The 27909-nt window shown below is 40.1% G+C and overlaps 1 protein-coding gene across 2 annotated transcripts; it reads left to right on the forward strand.

The window, feature by feature from the left end:
- Window positions 1–470: 470 nt before the first annotated feature.
- Window positions 471–27909, forward strand: LOC132391590 (hedgehog-interacting protein-like). Of its 2 annotated transcripts, XM_059964979.1 has the most exons (4): window positions 471–622; window positions 5969–6139; window positions 23235–23430; window positions 26895–27909. In XM_059964979.1, exons 2-4 carry the CDS (start codon window positions 5993–5995, stop codon window positions 27137–27139), a joined length of 588 nt encoding a protein of 195 aa, XP_059820962.1. In that variant the 5' UTR covers window positions 471–622; window positions 5969–5992; the 3' UTR covers window positions 27140–27909. The 2 variants fall into 2 exon arrangements, with proteins under 2 accessions (XP_059820962.1, XP_059820961.1); XM_059964978.1 differs by lacking the exons at window positions 471–622; window positions 5969–6139 and adding an exon at window positions 13806–14395 and having other exon boundaries at window positions 26895–27893.

Genomic DNA, 27909 nt, shown 5'->3' on the forward strand with positions numbered 1-27909 from the left:
ACGGGAATGATTCATTTGAATTGATAAGCAATGGATATAAAAGTGGACGCTTTGTGTGTACCGGGGATGGTAACTTCGAAGAATAACCATCTCAGATACAAGCTAGAAGAACCCTGGGTGAAGCACGTGGAGAGTGAATCAGGACCATAAGGAACAAGGAGCGCCTGGCCAGCGCAAATTCCTCTGCCCGGGTAATACCTTTGCTATTCTTTGACTATCCAGGAGAGTCAGGGATACTGAGCAGGTGTGCGCACAAGGTATTTAGTGTATAAATTCATGTATTTGTTAGTTTGAACAATAAAGGTAATTGTCAGTAAATTACCACAATATGGGGAGTGTGCTGGACACACCAGCAGTAAAGGCGGCAAAGTGTTGTTTAGAATTGCCCGAGGGAAATTGTCGGACAAGGAATTTAAGCGACTACTGAAGCCAGTAGCAGTTGCCTGCCTTATTGAGGAATTAATAGGAAATCGGCAAAAAGCCGACACTGAGAGAGGTAAGTTAGCAGACGAAAACAAAAGAATCCTAGAGGAGTTAGAAAACGAAAACAATGCTCAGGAAGGAGTTACAAATCCTCAAAGGAAATTTTACAGATTTACAGGGACAAAGAAGTATGGATTTGGTGAGTATGAATCAGTTTCAGCTGAAATGCTAGAAACTTGTTAAAGGACAGAGTAAACTGGAAAAGGAAGCTAATTTAGTCAAGGGGCAAGCAGAAGAATTAAAGAAACAGTGCAGTGATTTAAAAACAGCTATAAATGTGATACAGAAATCAGTTTCTGAAAAGAGAAGTAATATTAGTGACCATACAAAGTGTTTAAAGCAGATACAGAAGCTGCAGGACCAACTTTCTGCACAGAGGGGAATAATATGCGCTTTTGGATCTGAAAGAGGGGAGGAGAGTGAATATGTAAATTGGAACAGTTTAGCCGATGATGCGACTAGATATGGTCTTGAGAATGTCAAAGTGCTTTTTCCTGAAGATCCCCTGCCCTCATACAGTACTAAGGAATCGCCGGTGCCAACAGCACCACTAACCCCTGTAGTTACTATTCGAGAGGGGGGAGCTGGGGCAGGAAATCAAAACCAGAATATAACCTACACTACTCTGTTTGGAGTACAGCAGCTCAGAGATATTGCCAAAGATATCGGAGTTTGTGGGTTCGGAGATGATCCTCAGGAACTGTTTCAAGCCACTAATCATCAGAGAATAATACACGGTCTAGATGACGCCGAGGAAAGGAAATTGATAATGTGTTTACATCCAAATATACACTTGGCTTTGCCGGATATACAACAACAAGGTGGGGGCACAAATGAGGAATTAAAGACGGCAATATTGACGGTTATGGGTATTAACAGAGTCGATCCTGTAGAGGCGCTAGCCAAATGTTACCAGAGGAGAGGTGAACATCCCACGGCGTTTGCCTCCCGTTTATGGACGGTGTTCCAAGGAGTATATGGAACAACAGTAGATCGAGACCAGTTAGGACCAGAGCCCTTAAATAGATGGTTAAGGACATTGGTGGTTCACTCTACCAACGAATCTAAAAAGGCATTAGAAATGTTTGATCCCACTGACCCTACACATAATGAGGAATGGATACTGAGGAAAATGAGTAGAGCATGGGAAAAGGAGACATAAAGGCCAAATAAACCCGCTAATGGGAAATTGCTGTCTGTTGGAGGTAAGGCAACTGCGTGGAGTAATGAGGGTAGGGGACCCACTCCAAATATCACCCCACCACACTATCAAATGACTAGGAGAACCAGAGGAAATGAAACAGTGTCAAGAACGGGGAGACTTGGCGGTGGAGTGTTTAAATGCTATAGTTGTCAAGAGGGACACATCAAGAGAGAATGCCCAAACCTGAGAAGTGGGAGAGTAGGGCAATGAGGTGTGACCTTGGAGGGGCCAGACAGAACAAGCCCACAAAACAATGTGGTGGAGACATCGCCATCTGGGGGATTGTACCCCGAGCTTCAATGACGGTGTCAGGCCTCACCAACATGGGTGTGCGACACAAGGTGGGACGAAACTGGAAGACCTCTAGGGAATGGTTGGGTCTGAGGCCACCCTGTTACCTTTTTATGGGACACTGGAGGATCCCAAACCACTGTCAACACCACTAACGTAACTAATGCAAACTGGGAAATACAAGGTAAAATTATCTTAAGTGGATTTACAGGTCATTCACAAGTGGGACATGTGAGTGCACCCTTAGAAGTTAGAATAGGAGACATAGCATTAGAACATTCCATAGTGCTAGTTGAATTACCCCAGAAGCAGGAACATATACTGGGAAGTGATTACATGGCCAAAGCCGGACTTTGTTTTGATCCAGTTAACTGTATGATTTGGCGAATACCAACCGCGGTGTATGAATGATACAGGTCACAGACAAACTCCAGTAGGTGAATATCAGGATAGAATCTGCACCATGGGGGAAATATGGATAAAACCAGAGGAGATGAGCAAATCATTACACAAAACTTAGGGGCATTTGCACGGTACAAGCATGACTGCGGAAAGATGGCTGGCAGTGTGTGCATACAAGGTCCCGACCCAAACCACAGAAGCAATATGGATTTCCAAAGAAAGCTGAGGAAGATGTGGGTAAGGTAATACAGAGTTTGGTACAACATGGGGTACTGAGGCTGTAGCATCAACTAATAACTCACCCATATGGCCAGTGAGGAAACCAGATGGTAGTTGGAGATTGACAATAGACTATCAAGAGCTGAATAAAGTAACCCCTTTAACAGCCCCAACTGTAGCAACTAACCCAGAAACAGTAGTCAAACAGAATGAAAAAGCGCAATGGTTTACAGTTTTAGATACAAACAATGGATTTTGGTCTATCCCATTAAAAAGAGAGTGTCAGTACAAGTTTGCATTTACCTTTCAGGGACAGCAATATACATGGCAGCCCTACCACAAGGGTTCCATAATTCCCCATTTATATTTCACCAGCATTTAAAGGAAGACTTAAAGAGGTTCTCAAAGACTGAATGCTTGGTACAATATGTAGATGATTTACTCCTGCAGACAGAAACTAAGCAGGAACATTATCAGCTATTGACAGAACTGTTGCAATTATTGCATGCATTGGGACTAAAGGTAAATCCTAAAAAAAGCACAGGTAATGAAACAAGAAGTTCATTATTTGGGAATGACCTTGACACTGGGAAAAAGAGAAATTGGTAAACGAAGAGTTGGTTATGAAACTGCCTATTCCTCAAGATGTGAAAGGGCTGAGGTCCTTTCTGGGGCTAATAGGCTACTGTAGGGATCATATTGATGGCTTTTCCACTAAGGCAGCTCCTTTAATGGAATTACTGAAAAAGAGTGTGGCATGGGAATGAAAATCAGTACACACCCAGGCTATCACAGCTCTGAAGCAAGCACTGGCCATGGCGCCTGCTTTGAAAACCCCAAATCCGAATGAACCATTCTCATTGAAGGTGGCTACAACTGATAACACCCTCTCAGCAGTCCTATCACAGGAGACACATGGGAAGTTAAGACCAGTAGCGTATGCATCACGCATGCTCTCACCAGTAGAACAGGGGTATACTGTATGTGAAAAACACTTGCTAGCAGTTTTCTGGGCAGTACAACATTTCAACTACATAGTGGGACTTAATCCACTTAAGATATTGACAGAACATACCCCCATACAATTACTGTTAGATGGAAGGATTAAAGATGGCTCAGTAAGCCAAAACAGGATTGCCAGGTGGACATTGCTGTTGCAAGGGAGAAATATAACTGTAAAATGAGTAAGTGCCACCACTGTTAGCTGACAACCTGCTGTACCAAGGTGGTGAAGATGAGTGTCAGGTTCTGATAGCAAATGATCCCAAGGGACTATTTGTATCAAAACAAACAGGAGGGGGTAGAGACAAATCAGACAAAATAATGCTTGAGACCAAAGACACAAAGGAGAAGGGAAAACCCTATTTTAACATTTTTGTGGATGGCTCCTCATCAGTACAGGATGGTGAGAGGAGAACTGGGTGTGGCATTTACGTAGAGGATGAACAGGGACAGGAAAGGTATAGTATAGCTTTAAAACTACCCAAAACCATGAGCGCACAAGCAGCAGAATTGGCAGCTGTAGCATACGTGGTTAGCCACCCAGAATATTTTCCACCTGGATCAGTCATACACTCTGATAGTATGTATGTTTGTAACAGCCTTACAGAACATTTGCCTCTATGGGAAGCCAGAGGGTTTGTTTCAGTTGACGGGAAGCCACTTCCATCTGCTGCTCTGTTGCAATACATATTTGAAGAAGCAAAGGGAAAAGAATACGGAGTTGTAGAGGTGAAAGCTCACTCCAAATTGTCTCCTGAGGGGAGTAAGAAGGCTGATGAGTTAGCAAAGTGCTTTAAATGGGCAGGAATGGCAACCACAGATTGGGGAGATGGGAAGGCAGAAGGAACAACAGATTAAGGTTATGGATTTATCCAAGGAGCAGAAGAAGGATAAAGAATTTTAAAAAAATAATAGAAGGTGTAAGGTCAGAAATATATGAAGAATACAAGGGTGTACATGTTAAAGATGGAGTAGTCCTATATGAAGGAAAGTTTGTGGTTCCAGAGTTAGGAAGAAATCAGATGATCCATTGGTACCATGATTTATGGGGACACCTGGGAGCTGAAAGAACCCTGGAAAAAATCAAGGAGGTGTGTTGGTGGCCTAGGATGAAGGAGGATGTGGAACACTATGTCAAGAATTGTTTGATTTGTGCACAATATAATCCTGATGGAAATGTAAAGAATGGAGCCCTCCAACATACCAGACCAGTGGAAGGACCTTGGACTAATTTGCAAATAGATTATGTTGGACCCTTGCCACCAACCACAGGAGGGTACAAATATATCCTTGTAGTAGTAGACACTTTCACCAAATGGGTGGAAGCTTTCCCAACTAAGTCTAACACAGCCAAAGCTACTGCAAAAATCTTATTGGAAAGGGTTTTTACTCGTTGGGGATTACCTCGGATTATAGAGTCAGAGGAACACATCTTACAGCCCAGATAACGCAAGATGCCATGGCACTTTTAGGAATTAAGCAGAGATTTCATATACCCTACAGACCACAGTCTTGTGGAATTGTGGAAAGAATGAACCGAACTTGAAAAAAACATGATGGCCAAAATGGTACAACAAAATCAAACAACATGGCAAGCAGTTCTGCCTTATGTGTTGATGGTAATAAGGAATACAGTGGCATCTTCAACAGGTTACACCCCTTATAAACTCATGACTGGAAGAAACATGAAAGGTTTAGAGGAGTTATTAGGGTTAGATTTGTCAGAACCTTAAATAGATGGGATTGTGTCAGAAAAGTGGGTACAACAGTTGGTAGAGACAGTGGAAGAGGCCAATTATGTGGCAACTCATCAAATAGGAAAGAAGCAGCAGAGTAAAGCCTACTTCAGTTTTAAATCCAATGTTTGCAGGGCCCTATGAAATCATAGACAAAGCAAGTCCATCAGTGTACAGGGTGCTAACTTCTCCAGATAAAAGTGGATTCTACCACATCAACCAGTTGAAATTGGCGGGGGAGAAACAGGAAAATTATCATCATCGACATGTAACAATTGATGTACATGTTAGTCCCAATTTTGGAGACTTGACAATTGATGTACACAATAGTTCTGATTTGGAACAGTTATTCCAAGAAGATGGCAACAGATCTGACCAAGGAGGAGTTTTTTCCATTTTCTCAGTTTGAAAAACAGGGGAGATGTGTAAATAAAATAAGGAGAAATACATTGGTTGCTGCCTCTCCTGTCTTGAAACGAAATTGGGTGAGAAAAGATGGACGACTTGAGTTCAAAGATGATTGGGAGCCTAGATTGCATGGGTTGGAAAACCAGATAGGAAACATGGATTTAAAGTAATTCAAGATTGAAACTGAAAATAAGAGCAGATATTACCCTCTATGTATTTACAGATTTAATTCAACTTGAAGAGAATAATGCATTTTATGGTGATGGAATTGACCATGACTGGGGTCATGATTGGTTGTGCTTCCAAAACATTACTGCCGATGAACTTGTCAACAACAACGTCATTATATGAAGACTATTCGGTGATCAAAAGAAACTTTTCTCAATGGATACAGGTAATATGCCGCATGTGGAAGAAATGGAAGACTCGAATTTGTATTATGCTGGGGTAGATGGTTTGATGTGTGTGGATAAAACATTAAATATTCCATAGGGTACTGGGTACTTGTGATGATGATAAAGGGAGGTTTTATGTGGGTGCAGTATTCCACATTCCACATCATGGAAATAATTTAACTTACTCCCTGAAAAGGGTTCACAATGTAGGTAAATATCATGAGAATACTTGGATATCCTTAAGCAACCCACCAAAACATACTATTGTTATGAATGGTATCAGAAAAGGAATAGATTTATCGAAATGTCATTGAGGGGGGAAATCACTGGGCTTGTCCAAAAGAGATGACTAGACAAAAACTTGAGGATTGTGGATTTAATACTTATGAAAAGTGTTCATTGTCTATTTTGCCTGTGGGTAATGATTCTTTTCTGCAGTATGCACTGGTGGGACAAACATATAGCAACATCAGCTATGAATTATACCAAAGGATGGAAAGAGTTTCCTTTGGAAAGTGACAATGTTGCAATTGAGGATGTGACTTTAAATTTGACTATTGGAGGACAAACTTTGCCTAAACCAGCAGTGGAGAAGGTAGTGGAGGAAAGTCTTTCAATCCAACGAACTGATACAGATTGATATTTGTGGGACTATGTTGTAACTGAGTTGCCACCGATTCCTCATTTGACTGCAAACTGGACACGAGTGGTGAGGAGGCAAAGGAAATGATTCGTCAGTGGTCTGAACATTCAAAAGTTATTAAGACACATGCTGAGAAGGCAAATGAAATGTTGAGTGACTTAGACTTTTGGGATAAATTTTGGAATTGAGCATCAAATGTTCAAATTCATCCATGGGTGAGGATAATCTCACATGTTGCAGTAATAATTTTTTGCACACTGATGATTGTATTATTTAATGTGTATAAACGCAGAAGATGGAAGGCTGAAATTATGCAAAAGGTAGAGGGGAATGATTTTGTACTACTGAAAAAAGATGGCCAATATAAAAATTGTATGAATTTAGTAAGTAAAAGTTATAAAGTAAGTGCAGCACACCTGCTAGGGATCCATGGCAATCCAGTGGATGGTCAATAGAATAGAGGAGGATAGTGATCCTAAGATAAATCTTTGGATCAAGAGGAGGGATATTTTGGCCAGAAAGAATGACAATCTTCAAATCAGTGAATTCAAATGAATCAAGGACAGTGGAAGCAGTCTTTATTCTTGCCTAGTGTTTGGGGGATGGAGGCTGCCATTTTGTGAAGACACTCGATTCGCCATTTTGTGAGCTTGACATGCTGGGCTTGATTAGTGTTTTAAAGAAGACACAAAGACTCTTCAGGTAATCTGCTAGACTGGAGGTCATTTCCAAATAAGGGGTTATTTGTGATGTGTTCTTTGGTTGGCTATAACATGCAGGATTGTGAATGCCTGAGGCGATTCAAACTCATTGCTGTCTGAGAACAAAGAGCCATGAGTCAGCAACTGTCCCTTGATGGGAAGAGGATAACAGATGGATGCTGGATTGGACCAGAGCCAATGACCAGGTGTTAAAGGCCAGACACATGACCTGTGGCCAATGACACGGGAATACGACATTTGAATTGATAAGCAATGAATATAAAAGTGGATGCTTTGTGTGTGCCGGGGGGGGGGGGGGCAGTAACCTCGAAGAATAACCATCGCAGATACAAGTGAGAAGAACCCTATGTGAAGCATGTGGAGAGTGAATCGGGACCACGAGGAACAAGGAGCGCCTGGCCAAAGCAAATTCCTCTGCCCGGGTAATACCTTTGCTATTCTTTGACTATCCAGGAGAGTCAGGGATACTTAGCAGGTGTGCGCACAAGGTATTTAGTGTATGAATTCACATACTTGGTAGTTTGAACAATAAAGGTAATTGTCAGTAAATACAGATCTCTCTGTGCCTCACTCAGAATCGTTGGAAGAGGTAGAAGCGGTATCTCTCTCTCTTTTTCCAACAATATCAAAAGTTTTAGTGAGATGAAAAAAGTCATTGCGTTATTTGTTTGATAAACCTTATTGAATTTTTTGAAGAAGTTACGAGGAATGTTGACGAGGGTAAGGCAGTGGATGTAGTCTATATGGACTTCAGCAAAGCCTTTGACAAAGTTCCATTTGGAAGGTTAGTTAAGAAGGTTCAGTCGTTAGGTATTAATGCTGGAGTAATAAAATGGATTCAACAGTGGCTAGATGGGAGATGCCAGAGAGCAGTGGTGGATAATCGTTTATCGGGATGGAGGCCGGTGACTAGCGGGGTGCCTCAGGGATCTGTTTTGGGTCCAATGTTGTTTGTAATATACATAAATGATCTGGATGATGGGGTGGTAAATTGGATTAGTAAGTATGCCGATGATACTAAGGTAGGAGGTGTTGTGGATAATGAGGTGGATTTTCAAAGCTTGCAGGGAGAATTATGCCGGTTAGAAGAATGGGCTGAACGTTGGCAGATGGAGTTTAATGCTGAGAAGTGTGAGGTTCTACATTTTGGCAGGAATAATCCAAATAGAACATACAGAGTAAATGGTAGGGCATTGAGGAATGCAGAGGAACAGAGAGATCTAGGAATAACTGTGCATAGTTCCCTGAAAGTGGAGTCTCATGTAGATAGGGTGGTGAAGAGGGCTTTTGGAACGCTGGCCTTTATAAATCAAAGCACTGAGTACAGAAGTTGGGATGTAATGCTAAAGTTGTACAAGGCATTGGTAAGGCCAAATTTGGAATATTGTGTGCAGTTCTGGTCACCGAATTATAGGAAAGATATCAATAAATTAGAGAGAGTGCAGAGACGATTTACTAGGATGTTACCTGGGTTTCAGCAATTAAGTTACAGAGAAAGGTTGAACAAGTTAGGTCTCTATTCATTGGAGCGTAGAAGGTTGAGGGGGGGATTTGATCGAGGTATTTAAAATTTTGAGAGGGATAGATAGAGTTGACGTGAACAGGCTGTTTCCATTGAGAGTAGGGGAGATTCAAACTAGAGGACATGATTTGAGAGTTAGGGAGCAGAAGTTTAAGGGAAACACGAGGGGGTATTTCTTTACTCAAAGAGTGATAGCTGTGTGGAATGAGCTTCCTGTAGAAGTAGTAGAGGCCAGTTCAGTTGTGTCATTTAAGGTAAAATTGGATAGGTATATGGACAGGAAAGGAGTGGAGGGTTATGGGCTGAGTGCGGGTAGGTGGGACTAGGTGAGATTAAGGGTTGGGCACGGACTAGGAGGGCCAAGGTGGCCTGTTTCCGTGCTGTGATTGTTATATGGTTATATATGGTTATATATGGTTATGATTAATGCTCTTTCCTGCATTGCTTCTGGTGTTACTGTGTGGTGGAAATTATGCCCTTTGAGTCCCTACTGTATGGAACTCATGGTGCAATTTGGGGAACATCTCTTTGGTCAATGTGGGGAGGTGATTCAGGATGACCCTTACAATGAATTTCTACGAGGCAGACTGCAGGAAGACCCTTACGTGTTTACTGTATTCATTTCTGACTCCCCTTTTGAGATGGTGATGATTATGGCATCTCTGATGTTCCCTCTCACATCCTCTTCCAAGTTGTTGAAAGTGAAGTTGTGATTCAAGTTGCTCTTGACCACGTTTTAGAAACTCAGCAAGGATTCCGTTTAGTGCTGAGCTCTTGGTGATTCTCTGCTGGAATATGACCTTTCCAACCAGAATTAGTAATGAAGTTGCAGAAGACAATATGCGTACCAGGGCCATGTTTAAGGGGCTTTTTGCAGTATTCCCACCAGTCCCACTGACCGCTTCTTTCATTGATAAGCTCTCCTCTATGATTGATTCTCAGTGGGGTGAGCCCTTGGGTGTCTCCATTGTAAGTAGTGCTGTCTGAGCTGAAAAATGTAAGCCTGTCAGCGTATCATCAAGCTGCACTATCTCCTCTGCTCATTCCAACCACTACCTGTTCCTTAGCTCACAGGGTTTGGTGGACATCAGAGTTCAGGTTCCTGCAGACCTGTTTCTTTATATCTGATGTGGTGTGGTATTGATTCCAAAAATATCTTGCAATTCCAGTTGAGTATCTCCTGGATCTCCTAGCCTTTCTCATCCAACACACCTTAATGCTCCCTGGCAAAGGAGCTGACGCTTGCTAATGATGGCAGCTGTGGACATTCTGTAGATCCTGTTGTGGGCTATCAGGTCGTCTGTCAGGTATTGTCCGAGAAGTCCTTTCTGACCTTCAGTGCTCATTTTCTTGTCATATTGCAACCATTGTTAATGCTTTGAGGCCAATGTGTTGGAAATACAAACAGATTAAGCAGTGATTAACATCTGAATTAATAATACATGCAGGTGGGTAAATCTTGCTTGTTAGTTTCATTGAAAATTATTTCTGGAATTTTGCAATTGTCTGTTCTCCCATGCAGCTTTTATTTATAATTGGCCAAATTGAAACAAGAATTCGAGCAATGTGCTTGAAGCAAAGTACAGATATATTTCTTTCCATACAAGAGTAAAAACCCAGTTAAAGAAACTAATTACTGTTATTCATACTAATAGTGGAAAAGTTATTGTTGTTGAAATTTCTACGAGGTCACCATTGCCATTAACTTCAAGTCAAATAATCAGCTGGCCGTTGGGGAAAGTTACAATTGCTATTGAGTTTTATGGGGACTGAGTTATGTTAAATGTCTTAAATACAGTTCTGGCAAACGCAATAATACAGTGGCATAGATGGTCCAAGAAATTCTTACATAACCTGTTATCTGATAAGTTGTTGTATAAGCTGCATTTCAATAATGAACTAAATCTTGCTGGCATTGACTAACTGACATCGCGCTGCATTTGTCAGTCTTTATCCCATATTCCCCAGTTCACATGAGCTTAGGCTGTAACCTGTCTTAAGTCCTAACTCATAATAACAGAGCAAAAATTCTGGGGTCTTGTTAAACTGTGAGACCAATTGTGAATAGTGACTTTTAATTTACGTGAGAAAGAGACAAAGAGTATAAAAGGTTCAAATAGCAAAATAAAGAGAGAAAAAAGTGATTAGACCAAGAAAAAAAGACAGAAGGAAAATGAAAAATAGTGTTTTCACAATCTTTACCAACAATGGACTACGTATGGAAGAGAGAATAAAAAGTTTAACTTGTTCCATTTTGGAATTATCTATTGACATCACGGGAATAATTATGCTGTATATAAAAGAAAACTATGCTTTTAAACTTCTGCCCTTTCTACTGAGTTTAATGGGATACAGTATTAAGGCCTGAGTCTCTGCAGCAGGAGAACCGTAGGTTAAGATGCTATTTGTGTCAAGTTAATGACAAAGATATGCAAAAGAAACAGCAGTTTTTGGAAATATTCTGTTAATTCATGTCACATTACTTCATCTCTGGAATTTCTAGCTGATGTGGATATGAATAGCAACTTTGTTTACACGCCATTAATTGAGGCTGGTCATTGCAGGCTTTAACTCCAGCCTCCAGACAACCCCAAGCCACTTACTGCTGAAATGACAGATGCCATTTCCCTGGCCCTACACTCATCACTGGAGCACCTGAACAGTAAAGACACCCTTGCTAGACAATTGCTTACTGATTACAGCTCTGCCTTCAATTCCAAGCAAACTTATTACCAAACTCTGAGACCTGAGAGTCAGCACTCCCCTTTGCATCTGGATCATTGGCCTTCTTGACCACCAGGCTGCAGCTTCCCAGTACAGTCTGATGGAATCTTGACCTCACAATCTACCTTGTCATGATCTTGCACCTTACTATCTATATGCACTGCAATTTCTCTATAGCTGCTAAATTTTATTTTTCATTCTCCTGTAGTTTTACCTTGTCCTTCCTCAATGCCCTGTGAAATGAATTAATCTGTATGAACAATGTTTTTCACCATTTCTCAGTACGTGACAATAAAAAATCAATTCAAATTCAACAAGATCAAGTCAATAATGAAAATGTATTTTCAAATGTAGTCCCTCTACCTGAGAAGTCTCCAGACTTTACACACAATCCTTAGTATTTCTAATTATTGAAGCCCCACTGACTTGTGGGGCAAACTGCAGACATGGAAAGCCCTCTTGCTGTCATTCACTTCTCTGCTGTTGTGGGTGAAAAGACCAAGGGGCTATTGTTTATTGAGTGGGGACTACCACCCCTCAGTAAGGGGAAGTATCAGAGAAGAGGAAGTCTCTTGCTTGATGCCCCCAAGTATTGCCATGTCCATTAGTACTTGTGTTTCTTTATTCATGTATTACAGAAAAGGCACAAACTACAATGAGAGAAATGACCAAATGGACTGTTTTCCAATAAAAGTGGAAAGAAATACAGGATTAACTATAAATTATTTATTTATTTCGCGATACGCCTTCCGGCCGCGTTGCTCCAGCAACACAGCAATTAACCCATACCTAATCACAGGACAATTTACAGTGACCAATTAGCCTCAAATTTCACGACATAAGCCAGTGAAATTCAACCTGATTCTGATTTCTGTCCTACTCTGAATCTTTGGACTGCGGGAGAAAACCGGAGCACAGGCGGAAACCCCAAGCACTCCACGAGGACTCCCTTACGGAGCGGTGCTGGAATTGAGCTCCGATCTCCGGGACACCCCGAGCTGTAATAACGTCGCGCTAACCGCTAACCTACTGTGGCGCCCACTGGGTCGATCACCCAACTCTGCTCTTAAAATGTGCAGCTTTTTATGCTCAAGTAGAAAGGGCAGAGGGAACTTTGGTTTAATATTGCTTCTGAAAGATGGTCAGCATCTTAGTTCATCAAATGCCAAGATGCAGGGCTCCAGGCAATTCTCACCAAAGGTAGGAGACCAAACTCTCACTCCGGAGAGACCACATTCGGAGACGCAAGTAGGTACGAGTGATGTTGCTGATGCAAGTTTGCCCGCCAGTTTGTGCTTAATATTCAATTTAAATTGCCTCATTTGCCTAACACGGAGCCGCACGGCAGCAACCCAGGCCGAGTATCCGGATCGTATGCATCATTTTACAGGTCAGTCAAACTGAGCTGTAAATTGCGTCTCACAGATCCACCTCATTACTCCAACTCTTAATTTCTGTACTTGTACGAAAACGGTTGAACATTAACTTATAAATTCACCTGGGATCACTTCGTACGATAAGCTGTCAAAACTCTCCCGCAACTGGCAAAAAGCGAAATGGCATTAAGTAGGTACATGCAACGCAAAAATAAAGAAATGAAAACATTAAAGAATCACAGCGCAACCTCCCTCTCTTATACTTTCTTTAAGAAAATCTCTACAGCATTTGAAAAGTTTAAAGTATTCCCACCGTCCCACCGACAAAAAAACAGGTCATGGATTATTTGTACTTTAACCTTGCTGGGAGAAGTGGAAGAATCCCGCGGCAGCACTTTTATTTCGGTGTGTGTTAGTTCCACTTGCTGCTAATTTGCAGTTCTCCGCTTTACCCTGCCCTCTCCGCAGTGGGAGCCGCAGCTCGCAAGAAGGTGCGGGCGCCGAGCAGCGGCTCCCAGTCCCGCCGAGGGTGCCAGGGCCAGCGGTGGGTGCGGGCGCCCACCCACACGCACGGCGCGCTCCCGACCCCGCTGTCTTCTCCGGCGACGGCGGCGCTGGGCGCGTGCATGCGGCTGCTGGGTGGGTGGGGTTGTTGGCGGCCAAACGCACACTTACACATCATGTGGAGAGTGAAAGAAGTAGAGAGCGTGCCACCTACCTGCTAACATCCATCCGGAGAAAACATTGCACCAAACTTAGCCCGAATGCGCGCTGCTGCCGCTGCTCACTCACACCCGACAGACAGCTCGCTGCAACTACTGCATTTCAGTCTCAGCTCTGCACAGAAACATCCGTGGCAGAGAAAAAGATCCGTAGATTTGTACTTTTAATGTAGCACCTTTGGAAAAAAAAAGATAATGTGCTTTCGGAAGTTGTGATTTTTTTAAAAAAAGTAAAGCGTGAGGACGATTTAAACTTAATATATATTTCAATTTTGGAGAAAGAGAATGAAGGCGATGGTGTCTTTGAGGTTTGCCCTGGTGCTGGCGGTGGTCGCTAACTTTATTGACAGCGAGGCGAAGTTTCTTGAGAGGAGTGAGAAAGCTCCGGTGAGGAGATGCCTGGATGGGAGTACGCCGCGCCGCCTGAGGAGGAGAGAGAGGAGGCTGCTAGCCCTGGACCCCAGTGGCTATACCTGTCACAGGCTGTACAGCCGCCTGTCCTGCTGCCCCAGCTTCGGGCATTTCCATGAGTTCGTTGATCCCAAGGTAAATGCTCACACTCAGGCTGGAATAAAAATATGCACCATGCCATGCTGCAAATGATGCGTTCAACAGGTTGAGCACAGACCAGCAGCAAGCCCAGTTATAGTTATCAAAGACCTTATAGTAAGTACTGCGTGTAACAAGAGTAGATTATTACTGGCAGGGGCCGGGGTAATATGTTTCTGTTTACTTTTCTTGGGCAAGAGAAGGGGGATCCAGTCATTTTGGTGTTGACGGACAAAAATAATGTAAAATGGAAGCGTGGCAAACGTTCAGGTGTTCTTTTGCCATCTTCACACTTGCAGCTCTGTAGTTGTCAGGGATGACGAGGGACGCCTCAAAACTCGTGTTTCAGCGTTGTTGGTCTCAGCATAATAAGAAATACCCAGATTGAATCGAATTTTTATGCTAGGTTCACGGTGGATTTCACTCCATTCTCATGTAAACAGCTTCTACGAATCAACATATGCGTCTGGGTGGTTTCTACCACTTTGTTTTGTAACAAAAAGCCATATTGCATCATTTAATTTGCTCAAGTCATGCAAATAGAAAAAAATCAATAGAACAAAAAGGGGTCGACTTATCCTCCTCCCCACTAAACTGCTGCCCACACACAGAGCCCTGTTGCTTATGGCAAAAGAATAACAACACCATTGTGTTTGTTAGTTGGTTCACTAATGGGTGAAACTGGAGAACATCATTCTCCTTCAGTCCAAGCTCTGTCCAAATGTTCGCCCCTTCTGAGTGAGCATTTGTCCCACTATTTCTGTTCCCAGATCAGTAGAAGGTCTCACTGCAGGCTTTCAGTCTACTTCCCCAAATGTAACAATCTTCAAGTGAGGGTAAAATTTGCCACATTTTTGGGTGTAAATGATCTGTGTTAACAGCCTGTCAGTGTAACTGATATATTAGATAATCTTACCAGATATATTTTATATATAAGTTGACAAGCAATTATTTTCGTGTTTCTCACATCTAGCTATTGATTGTATCATGCATAATCATGTCTTAAGATGTACTTCTCTGCAGCTTTTTATCCCAATATCTTTCGAGTGTCTTGGATGGTTTGTCAGCTTGCCTCAATGCATGGCTATTTTAGGAAGAGTTTATTAGGGAATTTATCCTTCCTGATTTACAACTTTGAATGATTTCAGAGCCAAGTGAATGTTATCAAATGTGTTCCTGTTTTCTGCACAATTTGGACTTGATGCTCACTAATGACAATTATTAAACAAATGTCAAGGAGCGAAAAAAAATCTTCATCTTTAAAACAACAAATTATTCAGTCTGCTAATTGGAGCAATTCTGTGATGAAAGGAAGACCACACATGTTTTACATAAATCAATAGAAACTGAAATAATTCATGTTATGATAGTCTGTAAATATTGGTAGTTTTCAATGCATTAAGTTCAATTGCATGCAGCTCAATGTTTTTATATAAAATAGCAACAGTAAGGACAAAATAGGAATTTTAGGGGTCCTTAAACTTTTCAATCACTTATTTAGCAATCAGATAAAGAGAATGTTCTGAATGGGCAGGATGTTTTATGGGATCAGACAGACTGATAACAGATAAGCACTTTTAGATTTGAGATGTACGACTGTTGCTGCAGGTCATTCAGTGTAGGGGAATTGCAGCCAAATAGCAAGGGCTTTTCATAGATTGCGCTAAGTTCTAATTCTCCTGCAGAAACCATGTGTTGAAGACATACCAGAAGAGTTGTATTTATATGCTGAAGGAATGTTCATTCAGAAAAAGTGCATTGTGGATAATGAAATTAGTAAGTTACTCTGTTGGCCATTAGGTTTATTCATTCCATTGTGAACCATCTCACAGCCAGGTAGGATAGTCTTCTGGCAGCAAGCTTCCCCTGACCAGAATTGACAAAGTTGTGCAGTTTGCAAACTTCATCAGTGATTTTGCAGGTGGGTGGGGTGGCGGGGAAAAGAAAGTGGCAGTTGTGGGGACGTACAGAAGAGAGCCTGAGGATTTCATTTTTTATTTAACCCCCAGCTACTGTAGTTCTGTAGTCGAGCACCTACACTCCAATGGCAACAAGTCAGATTTTCTGGTGGCCAACCCATTTAATTGCACTCCCCATTCCCATTCTGACATGTTGGTCCTTGGCCTCCACTAATGTCAAGATGAGGCCACTCTTAGGTTAGGGGAGCAACAACTCGTATTCTGTCTAGCTAGCCTCTAACCTGATGACATGAGCATCAATTTCTCTAGATTCCAGTGACTTCTCCCACTGTCCCTTCTCTCGTTTTCATTTCCCACTCTGGCCCTTTCTCTTCTCCTCACCCGCTTGTCATCTCCCTCTGGTACCCCTCCTCTTTCCCTTTCTTCCATGCTCCACTCTCCTCTCCTATCAGATTCCCTCTTCTTTAAACCTTTACATTTTCCACCTATCACTTCCCAGTTTCTCACCACCCCTCCCCCACCTCCCTTCTCCCTCACCTGGCTTCACCTATCACCTGCCAGCTTGTACTCCTTCCCCTCCCCCCACCTTCTGGCCTCACCACCCACTCCCCCCCCCCCCTTCCTTTCCAGTCCACATGAAGGATCTCAGCCCAAAACATCAAATGATAAACTCTTCTTTTCAGGTGCTGCCTGACAGGCTGAGTTCCTGCAGCACTTTGCGTGTGTTACTCTGGATTTCCAGCGTCTGCAGAATCTCTTGAGTTCGTTCTATATGGTGCTCCATCTAATGGTTAGTTCTAGCATTAACATTCCTGAATTGAAATTAGGGATCTGAATGCATGAAAACTGCAATTGTGTTATTGTGTTCTGTAAAGAATAAATGCTTGAGAAAAATACGCAGAATGACCATATACTTGAAACTTACCCCTGTCACATTGTCAATTCATGAAGATAGTTCCCCAGCTGTGATGCTTATATTCTAACCAGATCCACGATGGGACGTCCTCCTGTCATAATGTAGAGCTCTCAGTACCATTAACTGTCGTTTGGCAGGGCGACAGCGGTTCACCCTAGGCGAACGGGGGTAAATTGGGGGCACGGATGCTACAATTAATTCTTGCAAATGGAAGCCAAACCTTTGGACTCCTTCAAGTTCCCTTCAGCAAATAGAACATAATGTGGTAGCAACATACAACACAGGAGCAGGATACACAAGCCCTCAAACCTGCTTTGTCATTTAATAGGATAATGGCTGATCTCAACTCTGTGTGCCTATTTATTGCCATTAACCTTTCACTCCGCTATTTATAGGGAATCTGTTTAACTCTCTTTTAAAATTTTCATAGACTCTACTTCCACAGGCTTTTCAGGAGAGAGAAAAATACTGCCTCAAAAGGGAGCCTTCCTTATTTTCAAACTGATCTCCATCATGTGTTCTCCCACAATGATAAACATCCTCCCCATGACGACCCATCGGGATCTTATACATTACAATCAAATCCTTTTGCTTCTAAACTTCAGCAGATGCAAGTCTTGCCTGTCCTATCTTTCCCCATATGTCACCTGTCCATTCCAGGTATTAGTTTAGTAAACCTTCTCTGAACTGCTTTCAGATCACTAACATCCTTCCTTAATGGAAGGACAGAACCAACAGAGAGGTATTGCCTAGTGAGGTCTCGATCATCAAGAGAATGTTGAATTCCCTTTTTTTAAACAGTTAAGTAGGGTGTCTTGTCCTGTATGGTATTAGGTTTTGTCAGAGTTCTTGGAATGCAGTCAACCAGACAACTGGAGAAGTTTCCATCACATTCCTGTTCTTATTGTAGATTGTGGCTTGGGGCTTTCTTTTTCTCAGGAAAATGTAAATATCCTTTATTAAAGAAGTTATTATGGAGCAACTTCATTAGTAAGTATTACTGATGTTGGAATTGAATATATGAGATAGCCATAGGAGGGCAATTGGACAGAAAGTAGGAAGAGGTATAAATACTTCATTTTCTAATTGACAAGCTTTAACTCACAATGTGCCTTAGGATTCAATGCTGCTGCCTTAGTTTCTTACAGATGAGTTTAGCAACATAAACCTAGTTTGCCAATAGGTTGGAATGTAAATTATTAGAAAGACCTACATAATTAAATATTATTTAATGTGAGACCAATAATGTGGTTTAGTGGCTTATAGTGTGGGGAATTGTAACTTTGTATGTTTCATATAATAGAAAAACAGAATGTTAATTAAGTGGTGTGAAAATTTCTGATGTTGACAATCAGTGAATCCTCATGCAAGAAACACAGAGCATTTACATTGAACAATTAGGAAGTTGAGTGGAATGTTAGCCTTTAATATCAGGAAGGAAGAGCCAAAAATAAGGAAGCATTGCTGCAAATGTAAAGGGCAAGTGCAAAGAGTGCATCTGGAATACAATGTAAGATGTTGGTCTGTTTGCTTACCTAAGAGTAGGTCCCAGGGAAGTTTGGTAGATTGTTTGCTGGGAAAAGCAGTTTGCCTTAAGAATAATGCAGGGGGGGGGGGGTGTAGTGTTTTACAGAAGTGTAGCTTGGCAGCATGGCAATTAGCTTAACTCTCAGTTAGCGCTTGTGACCCCGGTTCAGTTCTGCTGCTATCTGGAAGGAGTTTGTACGGTCGTCTCGTAACCATGTGGATTTCCTCCCACATTTCAAAGACATATGAGTTAGTAGGTTAATTGGTCACATGGATGCAATTGGGCAGCACAGGCATTTTGAGCAGGAAGGCTCTGTTACAGTGCTGTATCACAAAATGTTGTTAAACTAACAAGAATTTAGACGAATGAGAGCAGATCTAATTGATTCTAAATAGGGTTGACAGGAAAAGTTCAGGGGCGGATGTTTCCCTTAGCGGGGAACTCTAAGACAAGGAAGCATAATTCAGTGATTGTTGCCAATTTACAGAAGAGATTCAGCGGAATTTACTCCCTCCGACCACTGTGAATCTTTGGAATTTTCTGTTCCAGAGGGCAAATGTCCAGTTACAAGGTGCACTCAATGCTATGATAAATTGTTTTTATGAAGATTAAGAAAGGAAATCAAGGAATGTGGAGATTGGACATGACAGTAGTGATGATAATACAGATGAGATTAGTCATCATCTCAATTGAACACCAGAAGAGGCATGAGGGGGCGTGAGGCCTATGTTTACTTCTATTATTATTCATATTTTCCATTTCTCACCCTTAAAATGTTTTTAACACCTGTCTCATTTCTTCATTGTTACCCTAATGAAGACCTTCCTTTCTTTCATGATTCATATTTCTGTCTCTAGGAATCAGTTTGGTTTCCCATCAACAACAGATTGAATTAGCCTTCCATTAGAAATGAGCCCCAGGCAGTGTTTCCACTGTGATAGCATCAAATCACATTCACTGGCAATATGAAATCTCTGTTCTATCCCTCTGGTTATCTGGACCACCCATGTACCAGCCTTGTAATACTTCTTATTTATAAATGACAACCCACCTGTTCTATGCTGACTCAGTAGACTTAAATATACTGTGGTGAACACAAAGAATTAAACAATCAATGTTTAACTATACACTATAAAACCACAAAGTATAATTAGAACTGTGGAGATAGTTAATAACCTCAGCAATTAAACTTTATGCAACTTATAACGTTTATGCCAAAATTGTGCAAGAACATTAGGTTAATAGAGTTAACACTCTGCATTGTACAATCTCATATATTTTAAAGGTCAGAAGTTAACAGTACATCGTTGTCAGATAGATACACTTTGGTATTTGTCCGTACTTCTAATTTGCAATTTGATGCCTACTTGAAACTCAATAAAAACATAAATTTGTTAGTGAATTATTATTCACTGCACTCTTAACATGAATGCAAATCGCTGTTTTTTTTTCACCATCTACCATTATCAACATTAGAAAGGGAGAGCAACCAGTTAACCAAATAGCAACACATGATTAGTATTTTTGGCCATTGGAGAATTCGACGAGTTTTGTATTTGCACGAGATCTTTTGTACCATCGAACCACTATATGAGTTCCATATTCAAAATTGGCCCAGTCATGAAAAGAACGTGCTTTTGAGACAATGTTTATATCAGGAACTCTTCAGTCAATACAGACCGGCTCCACAGATTTTCTCTGGTGTCTTCAAAACTTAATATTTGAATGCATGCTTATTAACATCGCATTTCACTTATTTGCCCATTTATAAATATAGTATCCCAGGAAAGCAAGAAACTGACCATACCTCCTGATGTACTTTTATTTTGCTTGTTGAGTTCATTTTTAATGGATAGTTTCCATCATGAGCAACATCTAGTTGAGATGCTCTGATGACATAGCAATAAAAATCTGTCAGGAATGTTCTTCCGACTACTTATGGAGTGCTTTTCATTGCCATTGATGTACTTTCTGTGTTAAAGTTCCCACTCCCAAATAAACCAGATTTTTGTATTCAACATAATGTTACTAGAAGTTATGTAAATTGTTGCAATATTTTCAAAGAAAAGATGTTATATAGATGAAAATCATGTTCCCTTCATATTTCTTGAAAATATACATAAATTCAGCAACACACACAAAATGCTGGAGGAATTCAGCAGGCCAGGCAGCATCTATGGAAAAGAGTGCAGTCAACATGGCCGAAACGTCAACTACACTTTTTTCCATAGATGCTGCCTGGCCTGCTGAATTCCTCCAGCATTTTGTATGTGGTGCTCTGATTTCCAGCATCTGCAGATTTTCTCTTATACATAAATTCAGCAGCTTTTTTGGGGGTAATATCTTAACAAGTGTTTCATTGCAATCCATTTAATACACTTATTTTGATAATTTGCATCCCAAGCTATTATGAATAAGCTCCAAGAATCGTTTGCTGTATGATCATGAGTGGCTCTTGAAGTGTAAAATGAGTAAATTCTATCTAGTTGAGAGGAAAAGGGAATAAAATCCCTCTCTTTGACCAAAATGTGCATGAGGCAGTGTCTAAGTAGTTTATTCAATCAGATTGGAAATCCTTCTGTCACATGTCAAACACTTTTCAACTGCAGCCTGAGAAGATAAAGTCCGCTGTGTATATGGACAAATCCTAATGCAGTTCCCCTAATGGTGTAATGCATGAGTAATGTAATTGTGAGTTAGGGATAGAACTGAGGTGATGATTTTCCAATCTAAGTTACTTTTGAGTGTCACTTCTGAAAGAGAATGGATGGGATTCATAAATTTACCTATTAAACTGTGGACAGCTCCAGGAAAAGTCAACATATGAAACAAAATTGACAATGTTTAAAAGTTAGCTGTCAAAAATCCACACCATTAACAGAAATTTCTTTGGTGGTTTCATTCTTTGCCAATCTTTGGTGGCTCATTGTGGTGATCAAGATGACCTAGTATATCCGTAGCAGTTCCGAACTGAGATAGTTTTGAGTCCCCAAGAACATGTAAGTAGCTCTAATTATGTATTTCCATGATATAAATTGCAATGATTGACATACTTTACCAGTGTTTATTTTTAAATTCTTAGGATAATAAGCACAGAAATGTTACATTTGGTTTTATGCAACTTTTCTTAAAAAAGACTGGGATGCCTCCTTCGTCCTAATTCATGATCTTTCTGCAACTTTTGCGCAGTTATCTTATCTACACATGCATCAGACGCAAAGGGCCAGTTGCTCCATGCTGGTATTGCTGTGTGTGCATTCTTATTGTTTCCAGTGGGAGAGAACATCGAGGATATGTGATGGTGATGGCTCTATCTAACTCTTCATGGGTATATACCCTGCAGACCTCACACAGTGCAAAATGTGAAATTCGTACTGTGTCAAAGCACCACAAAATACATATATAGAGAAAATACTGGATCTAATTTCAGATAATATATATATTATTATCCAGTCTATTTTATATGTAAGCAAAAGACATTCCAGAGATAGTAAAAAATTATTCCATTCATTAGAGTTCTTGCGGCATGTTTGGTTCCATAAAAACACCTAATTGGTGTCCATGATGGTCAACAGAGAAGTGTGCTAATTGACATCTGGTTAGCAGAATTTGAAAATTTTGTTTTATTTAATGGCATACAAATAATTGTGTCCTTCAACAGAGCATAAAGCCATCTTTGATTTGTAAATGAAACTTAAATATTCAGGAAGATATGGAATTAGTTATTATTTCTGATTAACCTTCACTTTATTTTAAACACAGTTTACTTGAGGTTAGTGTCCAGGACATGTCAGTACAGTTTACATGCAATGATGGTTGTAATGATGGAGCTTCTCTCCAGAGAAAATATATAAACCAGGTTTGGATCGAGACAGTACTAAGTCAAATTGAAAAAGGCATTATGAACAAAAAGTGAAGTTTATTTCATATGATTACAAACAAATCAAAATTATCTTTGAAATCACTTTTCATTGAATGCTAAACAAAGTATTAATTAAGTTAGGATTCCAAGACAACCACGAAAATGTTATTAAGTAGTTTTAGTAACTTCAATACTTTATAAGCAAAAACATATAATCTGCCAACAGTCCCACAGTAATTACTTTCACTCCAGTAAATATATTTACATTGAATGTTAGTTAAGGGAATTTGTAATTATTGGGAACTGATGATGCATTTATAGACGTTATTATTTTCTATTAAATTTTATATATGTACCTCGGAACGTTACAGTCCAAGACATCAGTAGAACTCCCGATGAGAATTCCTACAGTGGAGTTTTGAGGTGGGAATGTACCATAATGCAAAATGTACAGTGCATATTGTCAAGTAAATTAATTTCATCTCTATTCCTGAAGGCAAGAAGGTATGGTAAAGATCTCATATGAAGCAGATGTTCTCTGCACATCTGAATGTTATTTTTTTTTAGTTCAGCTTGCTTTTGCTTACTTCTTTCTGCTGTTTGATTTTCAGATATTTTCTGCTACAAACAATACAGAATGTGCAAAGCTGCTGGAGGAGATCAAGTGCGCCCAATGTTCACCACATGCACAATATTTATTTCACTTCCCTGACCGGCAAGGAGCACCAGACAATGAACTGGCCTTTCCAGTGTTGTGCAGAGATTATTGCAAGCAGCTCTACTTTGCGTGCAGAAGTCAAATGACAGGTAATAAAGGCAACAGGATATCTGAATGAACTCCTGGAATCATATAATTCCTTGTCTATTTTGATGAATCAATGTGGGGGGTATTCACAGCAAACCCATGGTCCTCTGGTATGCTTATTGCATTGAAAGGGGGTGGTCATGGGCACCATTAAACAAACCGAAAAGCTGACTGAAAAGTCATTGCTTCAGCACTGCTGGCAGATGCTACTGCCATCCTGTTTGGAGATGTCGTAACATTCAGAAAAGGCTGCTGCCACCCCACTGGGTCTCCTTTCACAATTAAAAGATGCTTTTATGATACAGCAGAATAATAGCTGAAATAATTCCTTTTCATTTGTTCTAATAAATATACAATTTCAGATACATGGTATTTCATTTTGCATCTCATTCTCTTGATGGAAATTAGCCCTTCTGCAGCGAGACATGTATTTTTAATGGTATCTTGCCTTTTCTTAAAAGAAAAACTTCTTAAGGAGAGCTCTTAATTTTCTTTGGTGTGGTTTTACACATTTTCCAAGTTTCCTGGAAAATGAAAATATTATTATTTTATCCACCATCTACCATTTACCATAGTTCTCTCCCTACAGCTGGTTCTTACTCTTGATCACATTCCCTGCAGACTGAAAGGCTGAGGATTGGAGTGAGGGGTGGGGGGTTGGGAAGGATTGGTTACATTTTCCAAGTCGAGGCAGTCATAACAGATTAGATTTTGGTGGATATTATTCACAAACAATAAAAACAAGAGGGAATTTTTGTACTCTTTCCTACTCAAAAAATTAACTAATCCCTGACCCCAAGTGACCTTATCCTCATTTTTTTTTTACAAATTGCTATTTAACTTTTTAAAAAATTGCATTTCTACTAAGCAAAGGAGTTAATTGGAGCATCTTAAGCAGCACAGGAGCTGGTGCCACAGGAACCTTTCTCCCCAGATCAACATATGTGGTGACGAATGACAAATTTATTTTTCTACAAAGTTTGTGTATGTGTAAAACTGCTGAAGTGCATCAAGATGTCAAGTGCTTTGGGTGACCACCCAGGTTGTGTTGGAAGATAACCAGATGAAAGCATAACTTTAGCACTGGGACATGGATGGGGCTCGGGTGTGCATAAGCGAGCTAGCAGCCTGTTTTCCAGGAGAGCAAGATGATTTTCCGACGTTAGACAGATGCTTATAATCAGCATATGGCACCACTTGCTTTTGCAGAGGTCGGTGCTAATTGAAAGCTGTTGTTTTGATACCAAAGTCAGAGGACAAATTTTGTTGACAGGGTAATCATTGACAAGCAGTCTAACTATATTTATTTAAGATAGCCAATCAGAAAAATGCAAAAGAGGCTAATAAAATTATGGAAAATTATCCTACTCTTTTTTTCAAGCTAGGAAATAATTATTTATTGATTACAACTCTAGTAGTCGTGAAGTGTTTTAATTTCAAATGTTATTTGACTACATTTTAACTTACAGATAACGGTGTGATGTTTTATAAATTATTAAAAGTACGTAGACAGAAAAATAACAGGAATTTTTGTGGGAAGTATTCCCACTTACTTGATTTGTTAGTTTCTCATCCTTATGATGATCCAAAACAAAAATAATTGTAGTTAATTGTAATTTGCATGAATAATTAATATTGTTTACAGAATGTAGTTAAAAAATTTTGAAACTTTTAGCATTCTTGTCCAATTCTGTAACAGTGGGTGGCCTGGAAGTTTACTGCATCAATACAGTGATATTCTTGACCACAGAGCAGAACAATATGGTTTTTCTGTTGTTGTTCCCGAAATAAAGACTTATCAGACACAATTTTTCATATGATAAATTCCCAGAGCCAGAAAGGCGGCGGGGTGGGGGAGCAATCGGGCAAAGCAATTGGTGGGTAAGCCTCTGTGTGTTTATTGCTGTGCACTTTTTGGATCTGGAAAGTGTTTGTTCAAAATACCCTGTTGTTACTTTGAAGACAAGCAAGAGGGCAACACAATCAAAACAGAGAAATTAAAAATATTTTAAATAATATAAAATCTTATATCCAAAATAATTTAGTGTTCTCATTTTGGAATGCATTTAATAATATCCATTATGATTTAAAAATCATTTTGTTTATTTCACACATTATTACTGATAAACAGTTGGGTCAAAAATTCTAGACATAAAGTAGACACAGAGTATGCAATACTGCTTTATATTTATGTTCACTCTGTTGCTAAAAATACTGAAGAGGAAACTACTTTTTTGACTTTCAGTATATTGAAGTATAAGTATTTTCAAGCGAATTTGACAGTGTGCAGTTTAATGAAAGGTGAAATGACAAGCTAGCTGGTGCTTGAATGTGCGGCATATGCAGAACAAGAAGAGTGTTTGCACCTCTGAGACTCCAGACAGCAGACAACTGTCAATGCCGTAATGGCACGTGTAAGAGAAAGATCACAGCAACTGAGAGAATAGGATTAGAAGAGGTTTCAGAACCAGTCGTACAACTTGAAATTTGTTTAATTTATTCTGAAGAATAAATTTTAAGTTGGGGCTCAACCTCAAAAGGTGAGATGTAAACATTTGCTTCAATTATGCCCTAGATTATGGAGCTCCTTATTTTATTTGATATTCCTAAATTCTGAGATTCCCCTTTGTTGAAAGGTAAATCCGTGAATATTCCATCGATAATTTATCATTGCTTTATAACAACTAAAAAAATTGAACTGTCCATTGCGTCTCAAGGATTATCATAACTCTAAACAGTAAAATAAGGAACATTAATATTTGCATTTTATGACTGAATAAATAAATAATTTGTCATGTATTTTCCTCAGTTTGAATGTTGAGGAACTGGAAGTGATAAATAAGTGATTATTTCAACAGTTTAAAGAGTTGTATGAAAGTCACCGTATATTTTGTTGCTGGAGGGAAAAGATCTTAAATTTTTAATTTTTGACATGCCCCAATCATGCCATGGTTTTCGAGTTTCTACTCCTTGAAACCATGGATGATAATTTCTTTATATGCCAGTTCTTACTGTTATATCAGTCTGAGCAGCCCCCCCCCCCCCCCCACCCACAACTCCAGTGTAATAATGGTTGTTGATAAGAATGTGGAAACTTCATGAACTTCTATATCTTTGTTTAAAGAAACTGTATAGCACAACAAAATAAATTGATATTTTAAAGTCAGGTAAAGGCAGAAAGCGAGTAAGATTTTAGTCAATTGTGTAAAAAACATATTGTTTTAATTTGAAAGCCAATTTAACTTGCTATACAATAAATGATGTATTTGTCACTGCTTGGTGGCCACTCTACGCATATCAAGAGAATGCCAATGAGAATTATTTTCGTGTCACCTTTCAAAACACAGTCATGCACAGCTCTGTTCTCGATTCTTTAAGTTAAAAGCTTTGACGAGTTATTCTTCTTGCACATACAGGCATTTTAATCATGTAAACCCTTATAATTTGTTTAACATCTGTTTTCCAGGTCTCTTCCAAACCACTTCAGATGAGTTTTGTAACCTTTATGCAGCAAAGGACAATGGGATATGTTTCCCTGACTCTCCCAGAAAACAAGTGCAAGGACCTGATTCCAACTATTTAAACCAGATGGATGACTATTACAAAATGGAGCAGATCAACAGGTTCAATAAGATAACTACTATTTGGTTCAGAAAGACGAGTATTTGTAGTTGTGATGTTGAATCAGCTACACGTCGTGCTGCCAGATAGCTTGCTTTGTCATGGAATTTCAACAGAATTTTACACATTGTTGAAGTTCCTTAACAGTAATACTCTCTGCAGCCGTGTCCTTAAATTTGCATTTCCACGTTCGATACATCGTTCTTGCTCTCCTCAGACCAAACATTTCCATTCATTTAAAAAGCAGTTAAGAGCTTTGAATAAATTACTTCCTGGCTATATTAACCTCAGCATCTACTATTGTAATTTTATAATTTATTTAGCAGTGTGGTCTTTTGGTGACAGGGCATGCTTTACCAGTCCAGAGTTGCTCCAGGAGCCTGTTCCTACTGTTCGTAGTTGTTTTCAAAATTGGGTCCATATGTTTTCCCTGTAGGGAGGGACAGATTTCAGTGAGAGAATGAAACTGGAGAAGAAGGAAGTTTAGGCAGAAGTTAGTAGAGGAAAACTGCAGCCAGAATTCGAGAGAGAACATGGTCATAAGTCAATAGGCAGCTACTTCAGGTAGAATAAGGAAGAAACTCAATCAGAGGTAAGCAGAGGAAACTAAGATGGAAGCAAGGAGAGGAGGAATTCAACACAATCTACTAAAGGAGGAAGTTCAGCCAATGAACAAGACAGAGAGGGAATCCAGATAGAGGCAGTGAGTGAGGGAATCCAGGTAGAGGCAGTGAGAGAGGTTCAGGCAGAGGCTACGAGAGAGGGAATCCAGGCAGAGGCAGTGAGAGAGGGAATCCAGGCAGAGGCAACGAGAGAGGGAATCCAGGCAGAGGCAACGAGAGAGGGAATCCAGGCAGGGG

The sequence above is a fragment of the Hypanus sabinus genome, chromosome 3 (assembly GCF_030144855.1).
Source record: "Hypanus sabinus isolate sHypSab1 chromosome 3, sHypSab1.hap1, whole genome shotgun sequence".
NCBI classification, from domain to species: Eukaryota; Metazoa; Chordata; class Chondrichthyes; order Myliobatiformes; family Dasyatidae; genus Hypanus; species Hypanus sabinus.

Coding starts and splice junctions, on each gene's coding strand:
- LOC132391590 (XM_059964978.1), top strand. CDS start 14,135: ATGAAGGCGATGGTGTCTTTGAGGTTTGCCCTGGTGCTGGCGGTGGTC. Junction 14,396..23,234: donor ATGAGTTCGTTGATCCCAAG/GTAAATGCTCAC, acceptor TTTGATTTTCAG/ATATTTTCTGCTACAAACAA. Junction 23,431..26,894: donor GTGCAGAAGTCAAATGACAG/GTAATAAAGGCA, acceptor TCTGTTTTCCAG/GTCTCTTCCAAACCACTTCA.